General features: G+C 34.3%; 1 protein-coding gene and 1 non-coding gene across 9 annotated transcripts in view; both read right to left on the bottom strand.

Annotated features, from left to right (window-relative positions):
* Positions 1 to 1,820: 1,820 nt before the first annotated feature.
* The window catches only part of ATF1 (activating transcription factor 1), a 55,931-nt gene continuing 36,568 nt past the window's right edge, over positions 1,821 to 21,183 (bottom strand). For 4 of the 8 annotated variants that reach the window (XM_032492805.1, XM_032492810.1, XM_032492809.1 and 1 more), the window contains 5 exons: positions 18,893 to 18,993; positions 11,541 to 11,671; positions 9,074 to 9,256; positions 8,829 to 8,988; positions 1,821 to 3,643 (listed from right to left, as the gene is read on the bottom strand). In XM_032492805.1, coding sequence (XP_032348696.1) covers positions 3,499 to 3,643; positions 8,829 to 8,988; positions 9,074 to 9,256; positions 11,541 to 11,671; positions 18,893 to 18,993 — 720 coding nt within the window. In that variant the 3' untranslated portion in view covers positions 1,821 to 3,498. The remainder of the gene's footprint in view (positions 3,644 to 8,828; positions 8,989 to 9,073; positions 9,257 to 11,540; positions 11,672 to 18,892; positions 18,994 to 21,183) is intronic. The other 4 variants (XM_032492811.1, XM_032492808.1, XM_032492812.1 and 1 more) reach the window with 1 other exon arrangement.
* On the bottom strand, positions 10,217 to 10,288 carry TRNAA-UGC. Its single transcript has one exon. It is a non-coding gene; the product is annotated as a tRNA-Ala (tRNA).

The raw sequence follows: 21,183 nt of genomic DNA, 5'->3' as shown, positions 1-21,183 counted from the left end.
GTCTGAACCCTAGTTTTGTTATTTACCATGTGACCTTGGGCAAAATATCAAACCTCTCTGCTTAATTTGAGCTCCAGACCCTCATTCATTTTAACAAGCATCATGGTGCACACATTTAAACCAGGTAAGCACTGCCCTAGACTGTGGTGATACAGAAAAGCACAAAAGAGACAGAGTTTAATAAAAGTATGTGTTGGGGGTGGGGTGGGGGATACGCTATTTTAGATTGACTGACTAGAGGTTAGGTTTAAATCCCAGACCCCTACTTATTAATGCACATATATAACCTTAGGTACCAGTCTCGAGGATGACATGATCTGCCTTGAGATGTAACTCTGCCTTGTTTATCACTCTTTTCCTAGTAATGCTTGGCATATAAAAGGCCTTCAAATAAATACTTGTGGAATGAATGTCATTACTTTAACAGTTTCTTGTGCATAGTGATTACTCAGTAAATAGGTATTAAGGAAATGGTATGACTGTGTAGGTTATGTATATAGGTAACCCTAGATTTTATAATAAATTGACACATTTATATAATAGTTAAAAACTGTTATATATACATTCATTGAAGGCAGCAATCTACTACATATATCCTGTCAATTTTAAGAAAAAGGATCTCAACCATGAAATGGCAAAGATTTGATCTCTAATGCCTACCTATGTTTGGTGCAAATAAATTTACACTGATAAAAGGGGATAGAGTTATCAGAATCTCTTTAAAAAATTTTAATGGCCTACACCTCCTCCAAATTACTGTCCCTCAGAGACTTCTGCCAAACACTGCCTAGAGGCTTCTAAATTCTACAACCTTGATGTATTACATGTACCTTCCCATTGTTTTATAATTAAAAACCAAGCACTATTTATTAAAAGTAAAAACCTACTTTGTATATAGCAAAGTAAATACTGTTACATGATTACTGCAATTAGACTGTGATACACTTTGTTTCACTCACTTTATAGCATTTCAGCATCTTTTCTGGGAATCTGAACTGCCATTATGGCAACTTTATGATTCCAAGGCACAATACACATTTCTATCTCTTCTATACACATATGTTAACTGGAGAAAAACACAGGTTTAACTAGTAACCTCAATATAATAGCTGCTGAATGAATAAACAGGTATGGTAAGATTTCCAGAGCTCTAACACATGCCCATTCTTCATGCTCTATTCAATAAAATTAAATGGGTATCTTGTTTTATATGCTCAAGATGTGTTTGTGGGCAGTAATGTATTTCCATCAATATAATAAATTAGTAAATTGGTAATTTATGTAAAATAGTAAATTGAGCTAAGGAAATAATTTCACTGGTCTATTTCAACTTCTGAAGTTTAATTTCAGGTTTGTACTATAATCACTTTAAAAATGTCACAGGCTCCCACATTGGATTCCCGTTAGAAAAACATCTAGGGAGATAATTTGGTACGCATTTATGGACTCCTCAGTGGCTTGCCCATGCCTCTCACAGTTAGATTAGGTAACATGATATAATGAGCAAGGCCCTACACCAGAAATCTGCAGGCTGTGGAGAATTTACAAATATTTGTGGATGTCCAGTTGTTCAGGCACAAAAAGCTGGATATCTCTGCTGTAGCTCAACATAACTCTACCCATAAATTATCTTTTAAAACACTCTTGATATAACCCAGTGACTCCAATACCTCCTAATATTCAATAGGCCTAATGGGCCACTGTTTTGAGAGTCAGGCTTTACAGAAGATGGTGATGTAAGTAGTCCCACTGGTGATCATACTTTCTTTTCATAAACTGAAATACACTTTGTCAACAAAGTCCCATTTTAAAAGACCCTGTTTAATGAAAATTTTTATTAGGATTAATCACAAATTTATCAATTGGGTTAAGATTTCTAAAAGACAGGCTCCTTAACCATGTCCTAAACACCAACAGAACAAGATATTTAGCTATTATAATTGTTCTGACTGACTCAAAACATAAACATATCCCCTTCTTAAAATAGGTTGTGTCAACCAGATTTGTAAATTTATTCTTATTTTTAGTTATAAAACTAGAAATGCACTATAGTTAGTATAGTTAACAGAATGGCTATCAGAAAGCTTGTCACTCATATCAAGCAATATATTTTAAATTCGGCAAACTTAATTTTATCAAATGTCCTTTAATTTTATAGACAACAATATGATACATATTGTATAAGAAGCGCACAATAGTTTTGCAGGACAATTTCAAAGTGTATACAAATTGGAATACAGAGGTTTAAACACTGGTGTACTGACAGCATTTTTGAACTCTGGATAAACTGCATACAAAACTTACAATTCAAATATTAGCCAATCTGGAAACTTCTTATAATATAAAAATGATACTTTGAGATGCAAAATACTTTTTTTTTTACTAACAAACTATATAAACATTTAAAATAATCATTAAAAACTCAACTTTAGAATTTATAAAGATTAGCTATAAAAATATATTGGCAGTCACTTTTCTTATAAATGTACCATTCACTACATTACAAAATAGTCTCTAACATAAAATTGCCTTAATAACTGTACTATTTTAGAATCTGATAAACCTTACATTAAATCAATTATAAAATCCTCTTGGAAAACTTTGGTATGCATCTTCAGAAGGTTTTTAAAATACTCTAATATCATCTCAAGGGCCTGTAAACATCCCATTCTATTAAAAGCACAACAAAATAAGTAATGTATATTCAACGGCATACAGAATACAGAATCAAAAAAACAATTTATTAAATATTTGTAGAAAATCACCATTCCCAGAGTAACCAAAAAACAAACTATTTAAAAGTATCAAACTTTTAAACAGTTTCTCTTTCCATTCTGATAAAAAATGTTACAAAATCACTACACTCCATTCATGTACCTTAGATACCTTTTAGGACACGGCCTCGAAAAGTTAACCCAGTCTCAAAACCCTCTCAAGTCTGATAAACCAACTTTTAAAAACCCATTTAAGATCTGACAATAGAACAAGTATACATAATCAGAACACATAATTTATATATTTAGTTTTATGTATTAGCTTTTCTATTTGTAATTCAGAATTTATTGGTGGAAACAGAACACACACACACACACACACAATTGGAAAAGGTAAATTTTAGGAAACAGTAAGAAATGCAAACCTACAGGGTAAATTGATTTATTTAAAAAAATTCAATTTACCACATTTCATTTTATCTGCCATTTTCGGATCATTGACAACTGTTGTTATTTAGAAAATTCAAATTGCTGAAAGAAAGTTCATTTCTTGCTTCTTGAATATGTCTAATTTTTACAGAGCTTCCAGTTGTGCCAGTAACTTCCTTGAGGTCATTTTCCACTTTATCCTCTGTCACCAGATCTCTTGCGTAAGATATCTTTGAGTTGCAAAAGCCTAAATAAAAAGCTTCATTTTTGACCTTTTAATTTATAAAACTCCACTAAAAAGAAAAATCCATCTAATTTTTCGGCAAGTCCGCAAAAATATTTTCTTTCTTAAAAATCAAACACTTTTATTAGAATAAAGATCCTTCAAAGTTTTTAACTCTTCTATTAGAGTTTTATTTTGATTTTCCAGGACTGCAACCCGATTTTCCAAGCACTTCACATACTCTTTCTTCTTTCTGCGACATTCTCGAGCAGCTTCTCTAAATACAAGCATTAAAAGTCAACATTAGAAAAAAGTTCACATTGTTTAAATGGAATATGTACTTCAGTAACTTTACCTGTTTTTTCCCTCATTAAAAAAAATTAAAGTGTCATCTATATACAATGAAGTACGTTGATCCTAAGTGTAGAATTCAATCGGTTTTGGCAAGTGCAGATACCTGTATAACCCACACACCTATCAAGATGTGACAGTATTTTTACTGCCACGGAAAGTCCCCTCATGCCCATTTCTCTGCCCTATGGCTGATTTTTATTGCCATCAGTGAAGTTTCTCCTATTCTAGAACTTCATACAACAGTCATACAGAATGTGCTCTTGTGTCTGGTCTCCCTTGACTCAGTTTACTTTTGAGGCTTGTCCATGTTGCTGCGCAATGGTTTGTTCCTTTGTATTGTTCGGCATATTCTGCTGTATGAATATCACAATTTGTTGATCCATTCTCTTGGGCTGTTTGCTAGTTTTAGCTGCTGTGCATGTTCTTGTGCCAGCCTCTTTGTGAACATATGTCCCATTTCTCTTGGATAAATACCAAGAAGTGAAATTTATGGGTCCTCTGGTTAACTTTTTACATACAGATTCTTTAAATTATTTTTTTTATTTTAAAATTACAAATAGCCCTTGATACACAGTTTCATAGTGTCCTCTCAGAATATTTCTATCAATTTACATTCAAGTTTTATATATATAAAAGTAATACACTGAGTATATTTTATATACTATGTACTGTAAATATTAGCTGCAACTTGCTTTTCTACACATACTGTTTTAACGCTCTTTCTATAATTGGTATGCAGATCTTTGCCATGTGGACATTTCATTGTTAATTAATTTTCATTTCCCTAACTAGTGAGGTTAAGCATCTTTTCAAAAGTTTAATGGTCTTTTGGATCTGCTGTTTCATAGTGTGCCTATTCATACCCTTGTCCATTCCTACCTTTTGCCCATTTTACAAACAGAAATTACTGGAAAGACAACCTAAGAACTCTGTGCATTATACATAGTAATCCTGTTTTTACATTACTTTCTAATCTATCATTTGACTTGGGATTTTTTCTCAATGCTCTTTAGTCTTTGTCTTGGCTTAGATTAACGTGCCGTGTACTACATTATTTCTCTAAATTTTTGTCTTAAAGATTTTGTTGCTTAATTTTCACAATTAAGTCTTTAATCCATCTGGAATTACTTTTATGTACAGCATAAAGTAGGAGTCCAGTTTAATTTTCTTCCAGATGTAGAGTCGTGTCAGTATCATTGCAGATATATTTTCAGTTTTTCTGTTTGGTTGTATTGTGTTTTTTTGTTGGGTTGTACTTATTAATTTAGAGCTCTTTATATTTTTTTTCAAACAAATCTTTTTTTTTCGGTAAGATACACTGCAAATATCTTATACTTGTTGAAGCTTATATTCACTCTGTTATCTTTTGATGAACAGAAGTTATTGATTTTAATGAAGATTCATTAATCTTCTATGTTAATTTTTTGTGTTTGTGTGTTGTTTTGTTTAAGGAAATACCTGAAACCACGAGATTTTATATTTTCACCTAAAAGTTTTAAAATTTTGTCTTTCACATATATATTTTTAATCCATCCGGAATGACTTTCATGTGTGGTATGAGGAAGAAATCCAGTATTTTTCACATATAAATAAATGATTATCCTAGCATCATTTATCCAAGAGTCCCTCCTCCCCCAGTAGTCTGCCCTGTCATATATCAAGGGTTCATGTATCCACAGATCTGTTTCTGAGCTCGCTATTTCATTGGTCTTTTTATCTCAGTGACAGTATCACATTATTTTATATATCACAGCTTTGAATGAAACTTGGTATCCCCTCACCTTATTCTTGTCTGGAATATTTTGGCTGTTCTTGGCCCTTTTCTATAAATTTTAGTATCAGCTTGTCAAGTTCTTCAAACAAACTGGGTTTTGATTAGAACTGCATTGAATCTATGGATCAACTAGGGGGAAAACAGTCATCTTTATAATACTGAGTTTCCAAATTAATGGACATGGAGAAATATACTATTTATTTAGATCCTCCTAAATGTCTTTCAAAAGCATTTTACAGTATTTTCCATAAATGTCTGGGACATCTTTTGTTAGACTTATTCTGACATTTTATTTATTGATAACATAAATGATATCTTTTAAATAATTATTTACCAAACTCTTTATTGCTGATGTGAAGAAATATAATCGATTTTTGAAAACTGACTTTATATCTAGTAACTTTATAAACTCATTACTTGCAACAAATTTTCTGTAGGTCCATTTGGGTTTTTTTTTTTCTTTTTTATTAAAGTATAGTCAGTTTACAATGTTGTGTCAATTTCTGGTGTACAGCACATTGCTTCAGTCATATATGAATACATGTATATTCATTTTCATATTCTTTTTCACCATAAGCTACTATAAGATATATAGTTCCTTGTGCTATACAGTATAAACTCGTTTATCTATTTTATATATACTAGTCAGTATCTGCAAATCTCGAACTCTCAATTTATCCCTTCCCACCTCCTTCCCCGCTGGTAACTGTAAGTTTGTTTCTGTGTCTGTGAATCTGTTTGTTTTATATATAAGTTCATTTGTCTTTTTTTTGTTTTTAGATTCCACATATAAGTGATATCATATGGTATTTTTCTTTCTCCTTCTGGCTTACTTCACTTAGAATGACATTCTCCAGGGTGATCCAGCTGCTGCAAATGGCATTTTATTATGTTTTATGGCTGAGTAGTATTCCATTGTATAAACATACCACAACTTCTTTATCCAGTCATCTATCAATGGACATTTAGGTTGTTTCCATGTCTTGGCTATTGTAAATAGTGCTGCTATGAATACTGGGGTGCGTGTCTTTTTGAATTAAGGTTCCCTCTGGATATATGCCCAGGAGTGGGATTGTTGGATCATATGGTAAGTCTATTTTTAGTTTTTTGAGGAATCTCCATACTGTTTTCCATAATGGCTGTACCAGGGTTTTTAATTAGGCAATCATATGAAAAATAGTATAGTTTTTATTTCTTTTATTTAAATCCTTGTAATTTCTCCCTTTTTCCTGTTTTACTATAAGTTGGGAAGGGTTTCAAATACAATGCTGAAGAGAACTGGTTCTTCTTCAAGCTTTCAAACAGTTTGCAGTTAATTATCCTGGATATTCTAAGCAGATGAATGTATCTTCGGTAATAACAGTTTTATTTTTCTTCAGTTTTTATTATTTTTATAGTCTCTTGATCTTTGATGATTTTCAGTGACATCTTTTTTTAAAAAAAATACAGCAGACATACTTGTTTCTCTCTCACTATTAGATAACTGAAGACTTTACAAAACTCATTGTGTTGTCTGCTCTTTCTGCTGATTCTTGATCCTGAAAGGCAGGGTGGTACTCCTTTGGACTTTAGACTCTAAAACCTGGACCCATGAGTTTAAATGCTACCTCTATCACTTACTAAGCAGTGTAACCCTAGGCAAGTGACTTAAATTTTCTAGGCCTCAGTTTCCTCATTTAAAAAAATTAAGGGGCAGGTATACAGCTCAGTGGTAGAGCGCATGCTCAGCATGCACAAGGGCCTGGATTCCATCCCCAGCACCTCCATTACAGAAGTAAACCTCCCCCCTCAAAAAAAAAAAGAAATAACTTTTTGTGAAAATTGCAAAAGGGCTTGGTGCATATGATGGAGACATAATTTCTTGGGTAGTCTGTGATTTTTCAACTTGTATCTGTCAGAACTGAACGTATGGGAGTTCATTAAAGCCTGTGTTGAGGTTGCTTTCTCCAAGCAACAGGGGAGCACCATGGACCCACACCTGTTGTTTTAATTACAGTTCTCAGCTTATGCGTGTAGCACTTCTTGCGTCTTGACCTCATGAAGAATAATCTCTGGTCCAGTTCCCCAGCTTGCACAGGCCCCAGGCTCTGTCCTCAGTCCCTTCTGCATACCAAAGCTATGCCAATCATGAAAATCTGAATTTATCCCCAGGAAATACAGGAGTTGGTTGCTTCAGTGCTTAGTAACATCATGGTCTGGTGCTTCTAGTTCATTCCTAACCTCAACAATTTCTCTTACTTTCCTGCATACTCATCCAAATCATTTAAAAGGATGGTTTTTATATTTCATCAGGCTTTTAAAAATATTATGTAGACGGGGTCATACTGTCAGAGAAGTCTTATTCTAGTAATTTTAACAAGTCTGGGTTTCCTAGGCACACAATTATATCAGCAGAGAAAAACAATTCTTTTCTAATATATATATAACTTATTTCATTTACTTATCTTACTGCCATTTCTTGGACCATCCAAACAACAGAGGTCTCTGCCTTGTTACCAAGTTCATTTACAGTGATGCTTCCTCTTATTTTCAGTAAAGAAACATTTCATCTTGAAGTAATTAAATGTATCCTTCTGGTCCTTTTATTGTAATTTTTATTGCTCTAGAAAATTGTCCTTTTACTCTAATTTTCTAACTTACTGGTGAGGACCTGAAAACAGAACCCTATTGTAATTTTAAAAATTTGTTTCATATGGCTATTTACCTTTTTGTTCCTAATACAGTTTATTGATGTCTTTATTTTTTTTTCTGAACCCTTTGCAAAAGGCATCCATTTTATTCTTTTTCTCAAAGAACTAGTGGATTTCCATGCCCGATGTACATATAATACATGTAGCAATGTTTAAAATTCATTTAAAATGAAAGGAAATGTTTCTGGGGGCTAAACGACTGCTGTATTTTCATGATCAAAATTCATTTTTAAAAGCATTTCTGTATCAGCAGGTATATTAGGTATTATGCAGAATCTTGCTAATTCTTCCTCTTGCTCTTGTCAACAGCAAGCAGCAAATTAAATTATTATTTTTATTTAACTTTGTCAGCCCAGCAGAAACAAAATACATTGTTTGAAAAGTTTGGCTAAACTTTGCTATTCAAAGGACACGATAAAAATCAAAGAACTCTAGATTCTAGATCATGTATTAAATAAAGACATTGTGCAGTGGGACTCACCGATCCACCAGAAATGAACCAGACATAACCTAATACTCAGTTAAAATAAAGCTGATGTAAACCCCTCTCCTTATGTCTAACATACAATTCCAGTTAACATCTGGTTATGTTTTGAGATTTATAAAAACATTACCCATTCTGACAGTATAATTTTACTACCTACCTGTTTTTCATCAATCTTATTTCTCTTTTCAATTGGGGGTCATCTGTCTTAGTTGTCTGAGATGTAAGGGTCACGGGAGAAGTCATTACCACTGTTTGTGGTAGCGAAGTAGCTGAAGGTGTGGTACGGATCTGGTATGTCTGCATATCTCCTGATGCAGCTGCATGATCAGAAGAATGAGTTAATTCATAAGTGTCTTTGAAAGTACTTTGGGATGCTGTCCATAGATACTTAAGCATACTTACTTTGTACAACCACCTGGTTGCTGGGCACGAGAATTTGCTGTCCATCAGAGGTCTGTGCATACTGGAGAATTGTTGTACCTTGCTGAGTACTGCCTGAATTTGTCATGGTTAGTGTCTGAAGCCCCTGTACTCCATCTGTGCCTGGACTGGCCAGCTGTAAGGCTCCATTTGGGGCAATGGCAACTTTAACCAAAGAGAGAACATAGCTAATGTAAGGCTATACAACACACTAATTACAAAGAATTGGCAAAAAAACCAAATGCTACTTATCAAAACAGGTTTAAATGCATTTCCACTTGATAACTATTGACTAGTTTGGGTGAGCTATATAAAAGAAATAAATGGCATTTATTTATAATAAATGGAAATAAAATGGCATTTCTTCATAAAATTATATATTTTAGGTGCTTTAATCTTAATTCAGTCTCAAACTGTACAATATAACTGGTCAAAACACATCTAGGGCTCTATAGAGCACTCCATGCTAACTGCTGATGTCACAGCAGTTCTGAGGCATCAGCAGAAGGCACTGCCGATGACTAACTTTTAAAGGAAAAATAAGTAGAAGGAAATATTAACATAGTTTGTAATTTTTATTCAAAAGCATTAAAAAAGATTGTAACTTAAAATATTTGTGACTAGAAAAGTGTACCTATGGAAATAATTTCAAAAAGGATAAAAGGTTACATAATAAAATAAATCTTCATATTCTTCCTTAACTCCACTCTCTAAAGATGACCACTGTTAAGCATTATTTACTTAAGTAATTTTTTAAAATGTAATTTATTCAGTCACTCCTAGTGAGAAGCACCAATAAAGTCATCAGAAAGCCTCTATACAGATCACATTACAAAGCTTCCCACAAGCATTTTTCACTGAATTTTACTTAATTAATGCTTTCCCCTCAAACCTTAAATGAAACACCCATAAAGCATGACCAAATAGAAAACACTTTAGCATTGTGTGATTACCATGTGATAAATCCCCTTCAGAATCGAATGGCTCATTTCTATACCCTCTTTTCAGATTAAAATTATGCAACTTTTTTTTCCTTTTATGCTTTGGCTACCAAAATATACTCATCTCTGTGTGTGTTTGGTTTGTTTGTTTTAGGGGGGAGGTAAATTTAGTTAGTTAGTTTGATGGAGGTACTGGGGATTGAACCCAGGACCTCATGCATGCAAAGCATGCGCTCTACCACTGAGCTATACCTTCCCACAGTGTGTGTATTTTAAGTGAACATTTTTTCTTCACCAGTTTCTAATTATCCTTTCCCAAATACCACAAAACAAATATTCCCATATACTTTACCTTACATGACTTTAGAAGTAAAGACATTAAATTTTTTTAGATGCAGGTATTTGTTTTAAACTTAATACTAGCAATTACTTTCAATCTCCTTCCCTCCTTATTATACGTATATAAAATAAAAAGTAAGTCTCATTATCCCTATTAATTCCAATGGCCACCCTCCACGCCCTCCTGAGGTAACCATTATTTTTGGTGCTCAGCCTTCCTAATCTTTTGCTCTGCTCTTATAGGCTAATATATAATTATCAAATTATGTATATCTACACACATTATAGATACACATCTTTTGATGTTAAATATATGTCAATACAGAATTGTTTTTATTTTTGCAACATATCTTCCTGTACTTGCTTAACATGTGTATTTACTTGATTACTGTATTTACTCAGTCTGTGTGGCCAGAATGCCACCAAGTGGCAGGAGATGAGATCAGAGTGATAGGCAAAGCCAGATTCTGAATGTAATGCCTTGTAGGACTTACTCTAAATATGACAGAAAGTCACTAGAAGATTCTGAGCAAGAGTGGTGTGAGCTAATTGACATTTTAAATAAATTGCTTTGGCTGCAATGTGGAAAACGATTAGAGCAATAATGGAAGCAAGATGACCAACCGGATGCCTACTGCAGTAAGTCAGGTAACAGTGTAAACCAAGATGGTGGCAATGATGACTACAGGTGGTGAGAAGTGGTCAGATGGGACACATATTTTGTGGCAAGAGCCAGACTTGAATAGGGGTTAGGTGCAGAGAGAGAGACTGTCTACAAATTAACAGCACAAGTGAATTTCTTGGGGTGATGGAATTATATTTTGATTATGGTGGTGATTAGATAACTCCATGCATTTTTCAAAACTCATATTATAGACTTAAACTCCAAAGTAAGTATATCATTTACAAGCTGTGTATCACTTATAAGCTGTGTGACTTTAGGGACATTATCTAACTCTTTAAGCCTCAGTTCCCTCATAAATTGGTAACTGCACCTCACAAAGTTGTTGTAAGGAGTTAATGAGATAATGCTGAAAAAGCACTTTGTGCATTATTTCTGGTTCAAAATGTTATCCTTTAATAATCATCAGTATTAAAGTTTCACAGTCTACACATCCCTTCTTCACACAGAAGTGTCCATCCTGTGGGAAATGTTTTCCTATACGTACTGTACTGTCCGGTGCTAGTCTGATAGATGGGAGTTGGAACAGACATAGAAGTGACCGAAGAAACTGCAGGGTTTTCTCCGTCTCCTTTTCTGCCCCGTGTATCTTCAGAAGACAGATCTTTCAAAATTTTTCTGTGAAAAACAGAACTATTATTATTAATGTTGGTAATGAGGACGCTTTACAAAGGAATTGCTAAACCTTTTTCAACCTCTCCTATTCATTTTTTTCCTATTCATTTTCTAAATAGTGTCAGTGACCATCATTTAAAAAGATCAAATTTATTTTTTTAACCTTCAACTCTATAGTGGACAAAAGCCCCACAGTTCTCAGAAAGAAATAGAGACTAGAAATACTACTATAAAAATGCAGATTATCAGTGATAAATTGCTTATTTTAACAAAAAGTAAATTTGATTCCATAGAGATCCCTCAGACTTGAAAAAAGGGACTCATGGCAAGAATAAGGGAAAGAAAGAAGATTCCTTGCTGAAAAAAAGGTCTTCTAAAACACAATTGGGGGTGGAGGGAGCATTATTTGTTTCTGGGAAAAGAAAAAATGTTTACTCAAGAATTCCATATTTATTGTAGAAAAATCAGAAAGCCTGCAATACTTGCATGAAAACAACAACAAAAAAGAATCACAAAAGGAAAAAAAAAAAAAAAAAAAAAAAAAAACAGAACACCCTTAGCATTAAAAGGGATCTTCCATGTAGTCTATGCTGAACTTCCAGCCCAAGCAGAATTCCCTAACATTCCTAACACCTCTACTTCCAGGAATAAGGGATCCACAACTTCCAAAATGCAAACTATTCAATTACTGGATGATTACAGCTCTTCCTTATTTACACTCAAAGCTAATTCCACCCTCATGAAGCTAGAGAAAGTTAAGCTTAACCCTAATTCTGTATCCATGCCCTACTTTGCAATATTTGACAACTGCTACAGGTCTTCTTTATTGGAGGCCAAATAATTCTAGTTCCTTCAGTTGTTGTTCTATCACATGTTGAAGATCCTTCTCCATCTTGGTCTCTACTCTGACAGTCTTCCCACCAAGAGCCAACACAAATGTAGATGAATTACCAGAAGTTCCACACAGAGAACAAGGGAGGTGGCGGTCCTACAGGACTCTGCATTAGCCATCTGTAGAATAGTCAGTGGTTCCTTAACCCACACTATCAGGATCATCTGGAGAGGTTTATTGAATCCAGATTCCCATCTGGTACCCCTAATGACTGAGTGATCAGGACAGAGCTCTAGAATTCATTTAACAAGCTGCCTGCATGGTCTTTATACAGCCAGCCTAGCAGGGGACTGTGGAATGCTGTGCTGATTTCTTTTTCAATTTTAAGTTATGAAATATTTTGAGCATAAAGAGAAGTAAAAAAATACAAACACCTATGTACCACAGACCAAGAATCAATAGATGCTAATATTTTGCCACATTTGTTTCAGATATCTTATTTTTAATAGGAATTAAGTTATAAATACAGCAAAATGTCACCACCACTTCCTTTCCCTGCTCTTCTCTCCAAAGAGTATCATTATCTAAATTGCTGTTTATCATTCCCATATATATTTATTTTTACTACTTAGCATTTAAAGATATTATTTGCCATTGTTTTGCATTCTTCCTCATCCTCCTGACTCAACCTTGGAGAATTTCAGAGAGCAGTCTTTTGAACTTCCTATCTATATTCTTTCTGGTGATCTCATCTGTCCCATGGGCTTGAATACCCTGTGTATACTGGTGATCCCTCAAATGAGATTTCCTCAGCATCTTTCCTGAATTCCAACTCCTATTTCCAATTGTGTATTGAATACTTTGATTCAATAGGCACCTCAAACTTAATACATCCAAATCTAGTATCTGAGATCCTTCTACCCCGACAGTCTTACCCACGGCAGTAAATATCAACTCTTATTTCTCCATAAATTTTGGAGTCACCTTTTCTTTCTTACAACCCTTACCCAATGCATAAGCAAATCCCCCTTTCTGTCTTAAAAATATATCCAGAATCTTACCTACCCTCATCACCTCCACTGCTGTACCCTAGTCCATGCCATCAATGCCTCTTGACTGAACAGTCACCTGCCACAGGATTATCAATTTTATTGATTTCCCCCCAAAGAACCAGCTTTCAGTTATATTATCCCTATTAATTTTCTCAAGTTCACTGGTTTCTGCTTTTAATCTCTGTTTTATCCTGCTTAAAGTAGAAGCTTAGGTTATTGATTTGATACTTTCCTTCTTTTATAATATAAGCAGTTGTTTAATGCTGTAAGTTTTCCTCTATTTCCCACGGACTACTATTTCCCATTGTTACAGCCCACAGATTTTAATATTTTGTATTTTCATTCAGTTCACAATGTTTTCTGATTTCCCTTAAGATTTTCTGTTTGGTCTATGGGTTATTTTTAAGTGTTAATTTCCATGTATTTGAAGATTTTCCTGTTATCTTTCTGTTACTGGTTTCTAATCTAATGCAAGTATGATTAGAGAACTTTGCATAATTTCAGTTCTTCTAAATTTGTTAAGGTTTGTTATGACCCAGGATGTGGTTTTTATTAGTAGATATTCTTTGTGCACGTGGGTGAAGTGTTCTAAAAATGTTGATCAGATTCAATTAGTTGATGGTATTGTTCAGTTCTTCTATAATCTTGCCGATTTTCTGGCTACAAGTTCTGTTGGATACTGAGGTAGGTGTACACAAATCTTCAACTATAACTGAATTTAGTTATAGATAAAAGTTTAGTTTGCTTTTCAGTTGTTAGTTTTGATACATGTATTTTGCAGCTCTGTTAGGTGCATACACATTTAGGATTGTTATATCTTCTTGGTAAACTGACCTCTGTCTCTGATAATTTCTTTTGCTCTGAAGTCTATTTTGTATATTAAAAAAGCTACTTTAGTTTTCTTCTGATTATGTTTTAACTTCTCTTGGGTATATATATATATATACTGGTCTGTACTTTTATTATCTGTCTTTTAATTAGTGAGTTTAAGCCATGCCTTCTTAAATATAATTATTGATATTGGTTGAGCTATAATTTTATTATTTGCTTTCTTTTTTAAAAAAAATTCTGCATTATTTTGGGTATTTGAAGATTCTTTCAAAACTCCATTTAAATTTATCTGTTGTGTACTTGACTAAATCTCTGTATAGTTTCTTAGTAAGTTGCTCTAGGTGTTACAATATAGATGCCTAGTCTACTGAGATTCACAATTTTACCACTTAAAGTGACCCTCAGAAACATTAGCAACACAACATAAGGAGGGGAGACAGATTTAGTGTAATTGTCTTATATATTGCATACACTGAAAACCCCATCAGACGTATTTTTTCAACCATCAGACATACTGTAAAGAATTCAGTAGAAGAGTAGTCCATTAATTTGCCCAGATCTTGCTGTTGCTATTTCTTCATTCCTAACCTTCCAAGTTTCTTTCCATTTTAAGAACTTTCTTAGCAGTTATTTTAGAGGAAGTCTGCTGTCAATGACTTCTCTTAGTTTTCCTTTATCTGAGGATATTTATTTCACCTCATTTCTGAGGGTTATTTTCACCAGACACAGACTTCTGGATTGATAGCAAGAACTATTTCATTTCCTTCTACACTCTACATTTTTTTGATAAGAAATTTATAGTCATTCATATCATTCCCTTTTATTATTTAAAATATGTATCATTTTTATTATTTAAAAATATATCATTTTTCTCTGGCTGCTCTCAAGATTTTTATCTTTAATTTTCAGCAGTTTGATTATGATATGTTTGGGCAGGGATTTCTTTGTGTTTATCCTGTTTAAGGTTTGCTGAGCTTTATGAATCTGTAGTTTCACCAAATTTGGGAACATTTCAGCCATTTTTTCTTCAGGTATTTTTTCTGCAGCATACTTTTTCGTCTCTTACGACGCAAATGACACAAATGTTAAATCTTTTGGTATTGTCTCACGGGTCCCTGAGAACTAGTTAATTTTTCCGATCTCTACTCTTCACACCAGATAATCTCCACTGAACTATCTCTGAAGCTGACTTATTCCTTACCTCTGTTATCCTATTGAATCCATCGAGTGAGGTTTTATTTCTACTACTGTATTTCTCAGCTTTAAAACTTCTATTTGGTTCTCCTTATATCTTCTGTTTTTTGCTAAGAGTTCCTACCTTTCCACTGATTTCGACAGAATACTTGTTAGAACATTTTAGTAATAGCTCCTTTAAAGTCTTTGTCACATAATTCCGACATACGAGTCACCTAGGAGATGGCATCTGCTGGTAGTCTTTTCCCTTACAGGATTCTTCCAGGTTCTCTGTATGCCAAGTAATTTTGGACATTTTCAATATTATGAAATTACTCTTGTTTAAATCCTATGGAGAATTTTTGTTTTAGCAGGCTATCAACCTGGTTCTGTCAAAGCCGTAAGTTCTGACCAGCCTTCTGTGGGTTGTGATTCTAATGTAAATTCAGTTTTCAAAGACTGCAGTGCTGTTCAGATTCGGTGCATGTGTGCACCATGTAGTAGCCAGTTTGGAACGTGAACTATGATCTGTCCTATGTATAATTCATTTCCTAAAGTCTAGGAAAGCTCACATTTATTCCTTATTTGCTAAAAATTTTATGAGTGGGTGCTGAATTTAACCAAATACTTTTTCTCCATTTATTGAGTTGATTTTATATAGTTTCTGCTGATTCTCACATACGGTGGTTTACTTCCTTGTATGTTTGATGGTTTCTGACCGTGAATTCTTATTTGGTTAATCTTATCTGTGGTAATTCAGAAAGCTTAACTTGCAGAGGCTTTGTTTCAGATGTTCTAGCCTCCTCTAGTAATCCTAGCTTAATTCAGAAAGCTCAGGTTCACTGTCTCCTCCTGCAGTAGACCTAAAGTAATTGGTGTACCTTGGTTTTCATGCTTGCTTCTCCTTCCCATTCTGGGTTCAGCTCGTGTATTTGTATGTATATGGTTTTATGTTTATAGGGGTAGGGTGACAAAACATTTCTATTATGTCCTATAAATACACAATGTATTAACAAGTATTTAATCCAGGAGCTAACTCTGTTCTGTGCTGGAAGAGCTCTACTATTTGGAAATTAAACTTTTAATCTGTATTCTTTTGGTGATTACTTCTAATAGTCTAAGGTAAGTCTAAAGGTAATTAACAAAAGATTCCAGTAGACCATTCTTGTCTTACATGTTTCTGCCTGGTCTGTTTCTTTCCATTTTGCTTTTAAAGTACCCAAATTAACTATTATTAGTATTGTTCTAAAAAGTCAATGGTAACTTAAATGAATGTCTTCGTTCACCATTCTTTATTATATTCACGCTCCTTCCATTTGGTTTCATTTCTTTCTTCCTGACATATACCCTTTAGTAATTTCTGAAATCAGTCTGAAATGACTTTAATTTCACCATTATTTCTGAGTGACTGTTCAGGTGAGTATATAATTCCAGGCCAATTGTTACTTTCTCTTGGCATTTAAAGATTTTAGTCTACTGTCTTCTAATACTACTGTTGAAAAGTCTGTTGTCAGCCTAACAGTCAGTCCTTTTGAGGTAATTTGTCTTTGGAAGCTTTAAAGATCTTTTTATCTTTGCAGCCCTCCAGTTTTGCTTCGTAAGATATATCCAGATGTAGTTTTATGACTTATCTTGTGTGAGACCTCACTTTCTAAGGCTGAGAAATTCATGTCTTGGAAATTTAGTCATTACCTTTTCTCTCCTAGAGAGAAAAGAAACTGAAAGTATTCTCCATTTTTTCCTTTTGCAAGTATTATTAGATGCACCTTGTGTGTTGGACCTTCCCATTCTATCTTCTCTGTCTCTTAATCTTTCTGTGCTCCATTCTAGGTAATTTACTCAGAGCTGTACCTTCTAGTTATATCTATTCTGCTATATAATTTATTTTAAATTCCTCAATAGACTTCAGCAATTATATTTTTCATTTCCAGAAGTTTGACCCAGTTATTTTTTTAAATCTCCCAGCCTTTTATTCTAGTACAAGGGTTTTGATTCCTTATGTCTTTAACAACTTTAATTATACTTACACTCCCTAGCAATTTTATTATCTAAAGTTCTTTAGAGGTTTAATTCTGTTCATTGTATCTGCTACTTCTTGCTAATAATGGATTACTTCATTCAGCTTTTCATAGTTTCAGATTATAAGTTCATTTGGTGGTGCTTATTTTTCACCCCCCCCCCCCCCAAATTCACAGACAAAATTTTGTCTGCTCATTAACTTTATTCAGTAGAGTCCCAATTCCTTAGCACGGTAACAAGGTTCTATGTAATCTGGCTCCTATTTACCTTTTCTTGCTAAACCTCCTCTTTCTCCCTGCACCTTAAAGTTCCCAACTCCCAGAACAGGCTACCCTCTTTCATATCATATACTCTACCTTTTATTACACTATTCCTTCAGCCTAAGCAGCTCTTTTCCTGCCTTACAAAACCCCTCCCTGCTCCTCGCTCACAAAATTTATCAGATCTGTAATGAACCAAACCACGTCTTTTATGAAGTCTTTCCTACTTATTCTGTCAGGCAGGAAAGACTATACTGTATACAAAATTCTCTCATAACAGCCAAAACCTTACTGCGTTTGTTTATGTTTCAAAGACAGCATTTCATCCTTTTCTGTCTCCCTTTCCTTCTACTATCTAGTCACCAGGTTTAGTGAATTCCACCACAGAAGTGTCTCAAATCCACCTACACCCAAGAGATCCCACTATCTATATGAAATCACGCAGGTTATTTCAAAAGCTTTCTGTGAATTATCTCTACTACTTCCAGCTTTCCATTCATTCGGCAAGTAACTATTGAACATCTGCTCTCATATAGTCATTTTGCTAGGCCCTAGGATCACACCCCAAAAAATTATTTAAGGGCATGTGGCCCATGATTCCAACAGGATGAGGTAAGTACTATAATAGCGGTCAGTAAAAAAGATGCCGCAGAAGAAAGACCTAACCTGGTGTTGGGGGGGTGAAGAGAAAATAAACAGAGAAGGCTTCCAGGAGGAAATGAGGCCTGAAGAATGTGTTTTAGTAAAGGGACCCACATACAAGGGAGAGACAAAGGCCCAGAACTAGGAAGCTAAGAAAAGGAACACAAAGTAGTTCAATTTTTAAAGTCTGCAGTCCTAATTTCATACTACTATTAAAGTTATCTAACAGTAAATATGGAAATCTAATACTTTGCCAGAAGATAAGTCTAAATTCCTCTTCAGCACAGCAACTTGGGCCCTTCATAATCTGGCTCAAATCTCTTAACACTTCCCTTCCTATACAAACACATGCTCCTTCTCTATATAATTGGCTTTGCACAGAACCATTCAAACTCAGTTTGATACAAGTACTCACCTGTAAGATGGGCGCCGTGCTAGGATCCCGTGGGCTTTCTGTGAGGAGCCTATGCTGTCGGATGAGTCCTGAGACTCCTCACTTTCTGATAAAGATGACACCTGAAAAACAGAACTGGTTTTACTATGGTGAACCAAAAAGGCAGAAACAGAATTAAATTTAGTTTTTACTTTCACAAAAAGTGATCTGTCTTCTGCCACTCAAATTCACTTGTCATTAAGTCTAAGGTCTAAAAGAAAGAAATTGAGGGAAAAGGAGAAAGTTCGTTTCAGGAGCCCAAACTAATTAAAGGAACATTTAATACAGCAGGCTCAGAACTAAAAAGAAAGTCTATCCCCAAAATAAACCAGTACTACTTCACTAGAGTTGTAAAGATCAGGCTCTTTTTTAAAAAATATCATTATTGCTGTCTGATTTGGATTTTGCACATGATAACTTTGAAACGATATTATATATCCAACTATTATCTATCAGATAATGTTATTGATGATATTGCTGACTATGCCGGCTTTCACATCAGGGAAGAGGTCTGGGCTAGACATACAAACTGGAAGTCACAGCTCTTTAGATAGTCCTTAAAGCCACAAGACTGAATGAGCTTGATAAAGGGATAAATATAGGACAAAATCCAGGAACACTCTAGCATTAAGAGGTTGGGAAGGGGGAGAACCAGCAAATAAGACCAAGAACAAGCTATCAGTGAGGCAGGAGGAAAACCAAATTAGTGAGATGTCCTTGGAAAAACTAAAGCAGACAGTGTATTGAGGAGAAAAGAACGATCAACCATGTCAAATGCTGCTTTGCAGGTGAAAGCAAAACAAGGACTGAGAACAACCGTTAGATTTATTTAGCAAAGTGGGGGTCATTGGCGAGGGCAGGTATAAACATATGCAACTTAAAAATCTATAATAATTAGCTTTACCTCATTTCACAGTTAAATGAGTTAATACATGTAAAAGCACTTAGTGCATGGCACATGGCAAGCACACACTGTTAACTATTATTAATAATAAACCTTTTAAAACTAGTCAATACTATATCCTTATGCAAGTTTTAAGTTATAATAGTGTCTTACAATTGAGGAAACAAGTTATTTTCAGTTTTTAAAATGTATTAAATTTCCCAACATTTGTCCCAATTTGCATTGTGACATCTGACTTCACGTTCATTAAAAACAAAAACAAAAAAAAGATAAACAGGGGAAGGTAATATAGCTCAGTCGTAGAGTGCATGCTCTGTTAGTGTGCACAACGTCCTGGGTTCAATCCCCAGTACCTCCACTGACCAGCCACCCCCCCATCCCCCAATAAGATCAACAAAACAGGCTTCTAGAAAGGACGTAACAAGTAAGTTCTATACATTATTTACTGTCTACAGAAAGCTTTCCCCTAAACTATTCAGACTTAGATCTTAAATTTCCAGAAATGCTTTTTTTTTTTACATTCTATAATCTCCTTCAAAGAAAAGGTCTAGTGTACAACTACCTTTTTATATTTTATCTTAAATATACATCTTTTGATAGAAAAGAACTGGTCACAACCTGTAATAATTAAGAAATAACAGTAACCAATAATAAATTAAAGATCCATCTCTTCTGTGTTTCCTCAAACATCATAGATATGCCATTTGCAATTTAAATCTTTTGCTGTTTTCACTAAATTTACTAAATTTACTCCAAAGCTTCGCATTAAACTCAAGAAGAAACTAATTCCTAAAGCTAAGTGATTACTTATAACTAAGATCAAGTACTTCTATTTAATAACAGCACTAACAAATAAAAGCAAAATCTTCATATAAAAACTCAAAATTCCATATAGTAGTCACCTTTCATATAGGGAAAAAACTACATAAAGATGCAGCTCTAGAGTTGACAACACTGCCAGACACTATATATATCTTTCTTTTTTTTTTTCAAGATGAAAACGTCAAATTACACAACTTTTCTTCCAGGATAGCTGCTTCTAAAAATGATATGACCAAAGGCATTCTGAGACTCACAGGAGCCAGAAGATAAAATGGGGAGAAAGAGTAGAAAGAAAAGGAACCCAGAATGGCTCTTTCCTTCCTACTGTTGTCAGGTGTTAACATGAAGGTAGACAGATATAAGTAAGAATTTTACTATGAGAGAACTCTCTTTCATTTGACCACCATAAAGCACGCGGTAGGTACTTTCTTACTTAGCTAAGACGCTCACATCATCACCCTTTCTTCATTCTTTTTCATGAAGGATACCAGCGCGATAAAAAGGTGCTTTCTTTTCAGAAAATCCTTCACTTCCTTAAATTCTAAGC

Source organism: Camelus ferus, chromosome 12 (assembly GCF_009834535.1).
Source record: "Camelus ferus isolate YT-003-E chromosome 12, BCGSAC_Cfer_1.0, whole genome shotgun sequence".
Taxonomy (NCBI): Eukaryota; Metazoa; Chordata; class Mammalia; order Artiodactyla; family Camelidae; genus Camelus; species Camelus ferus.
Note: the sequence above shows the minus strand (reverse complement) of the source record. Positions and strands in the feature narration are given on the sequence as shown.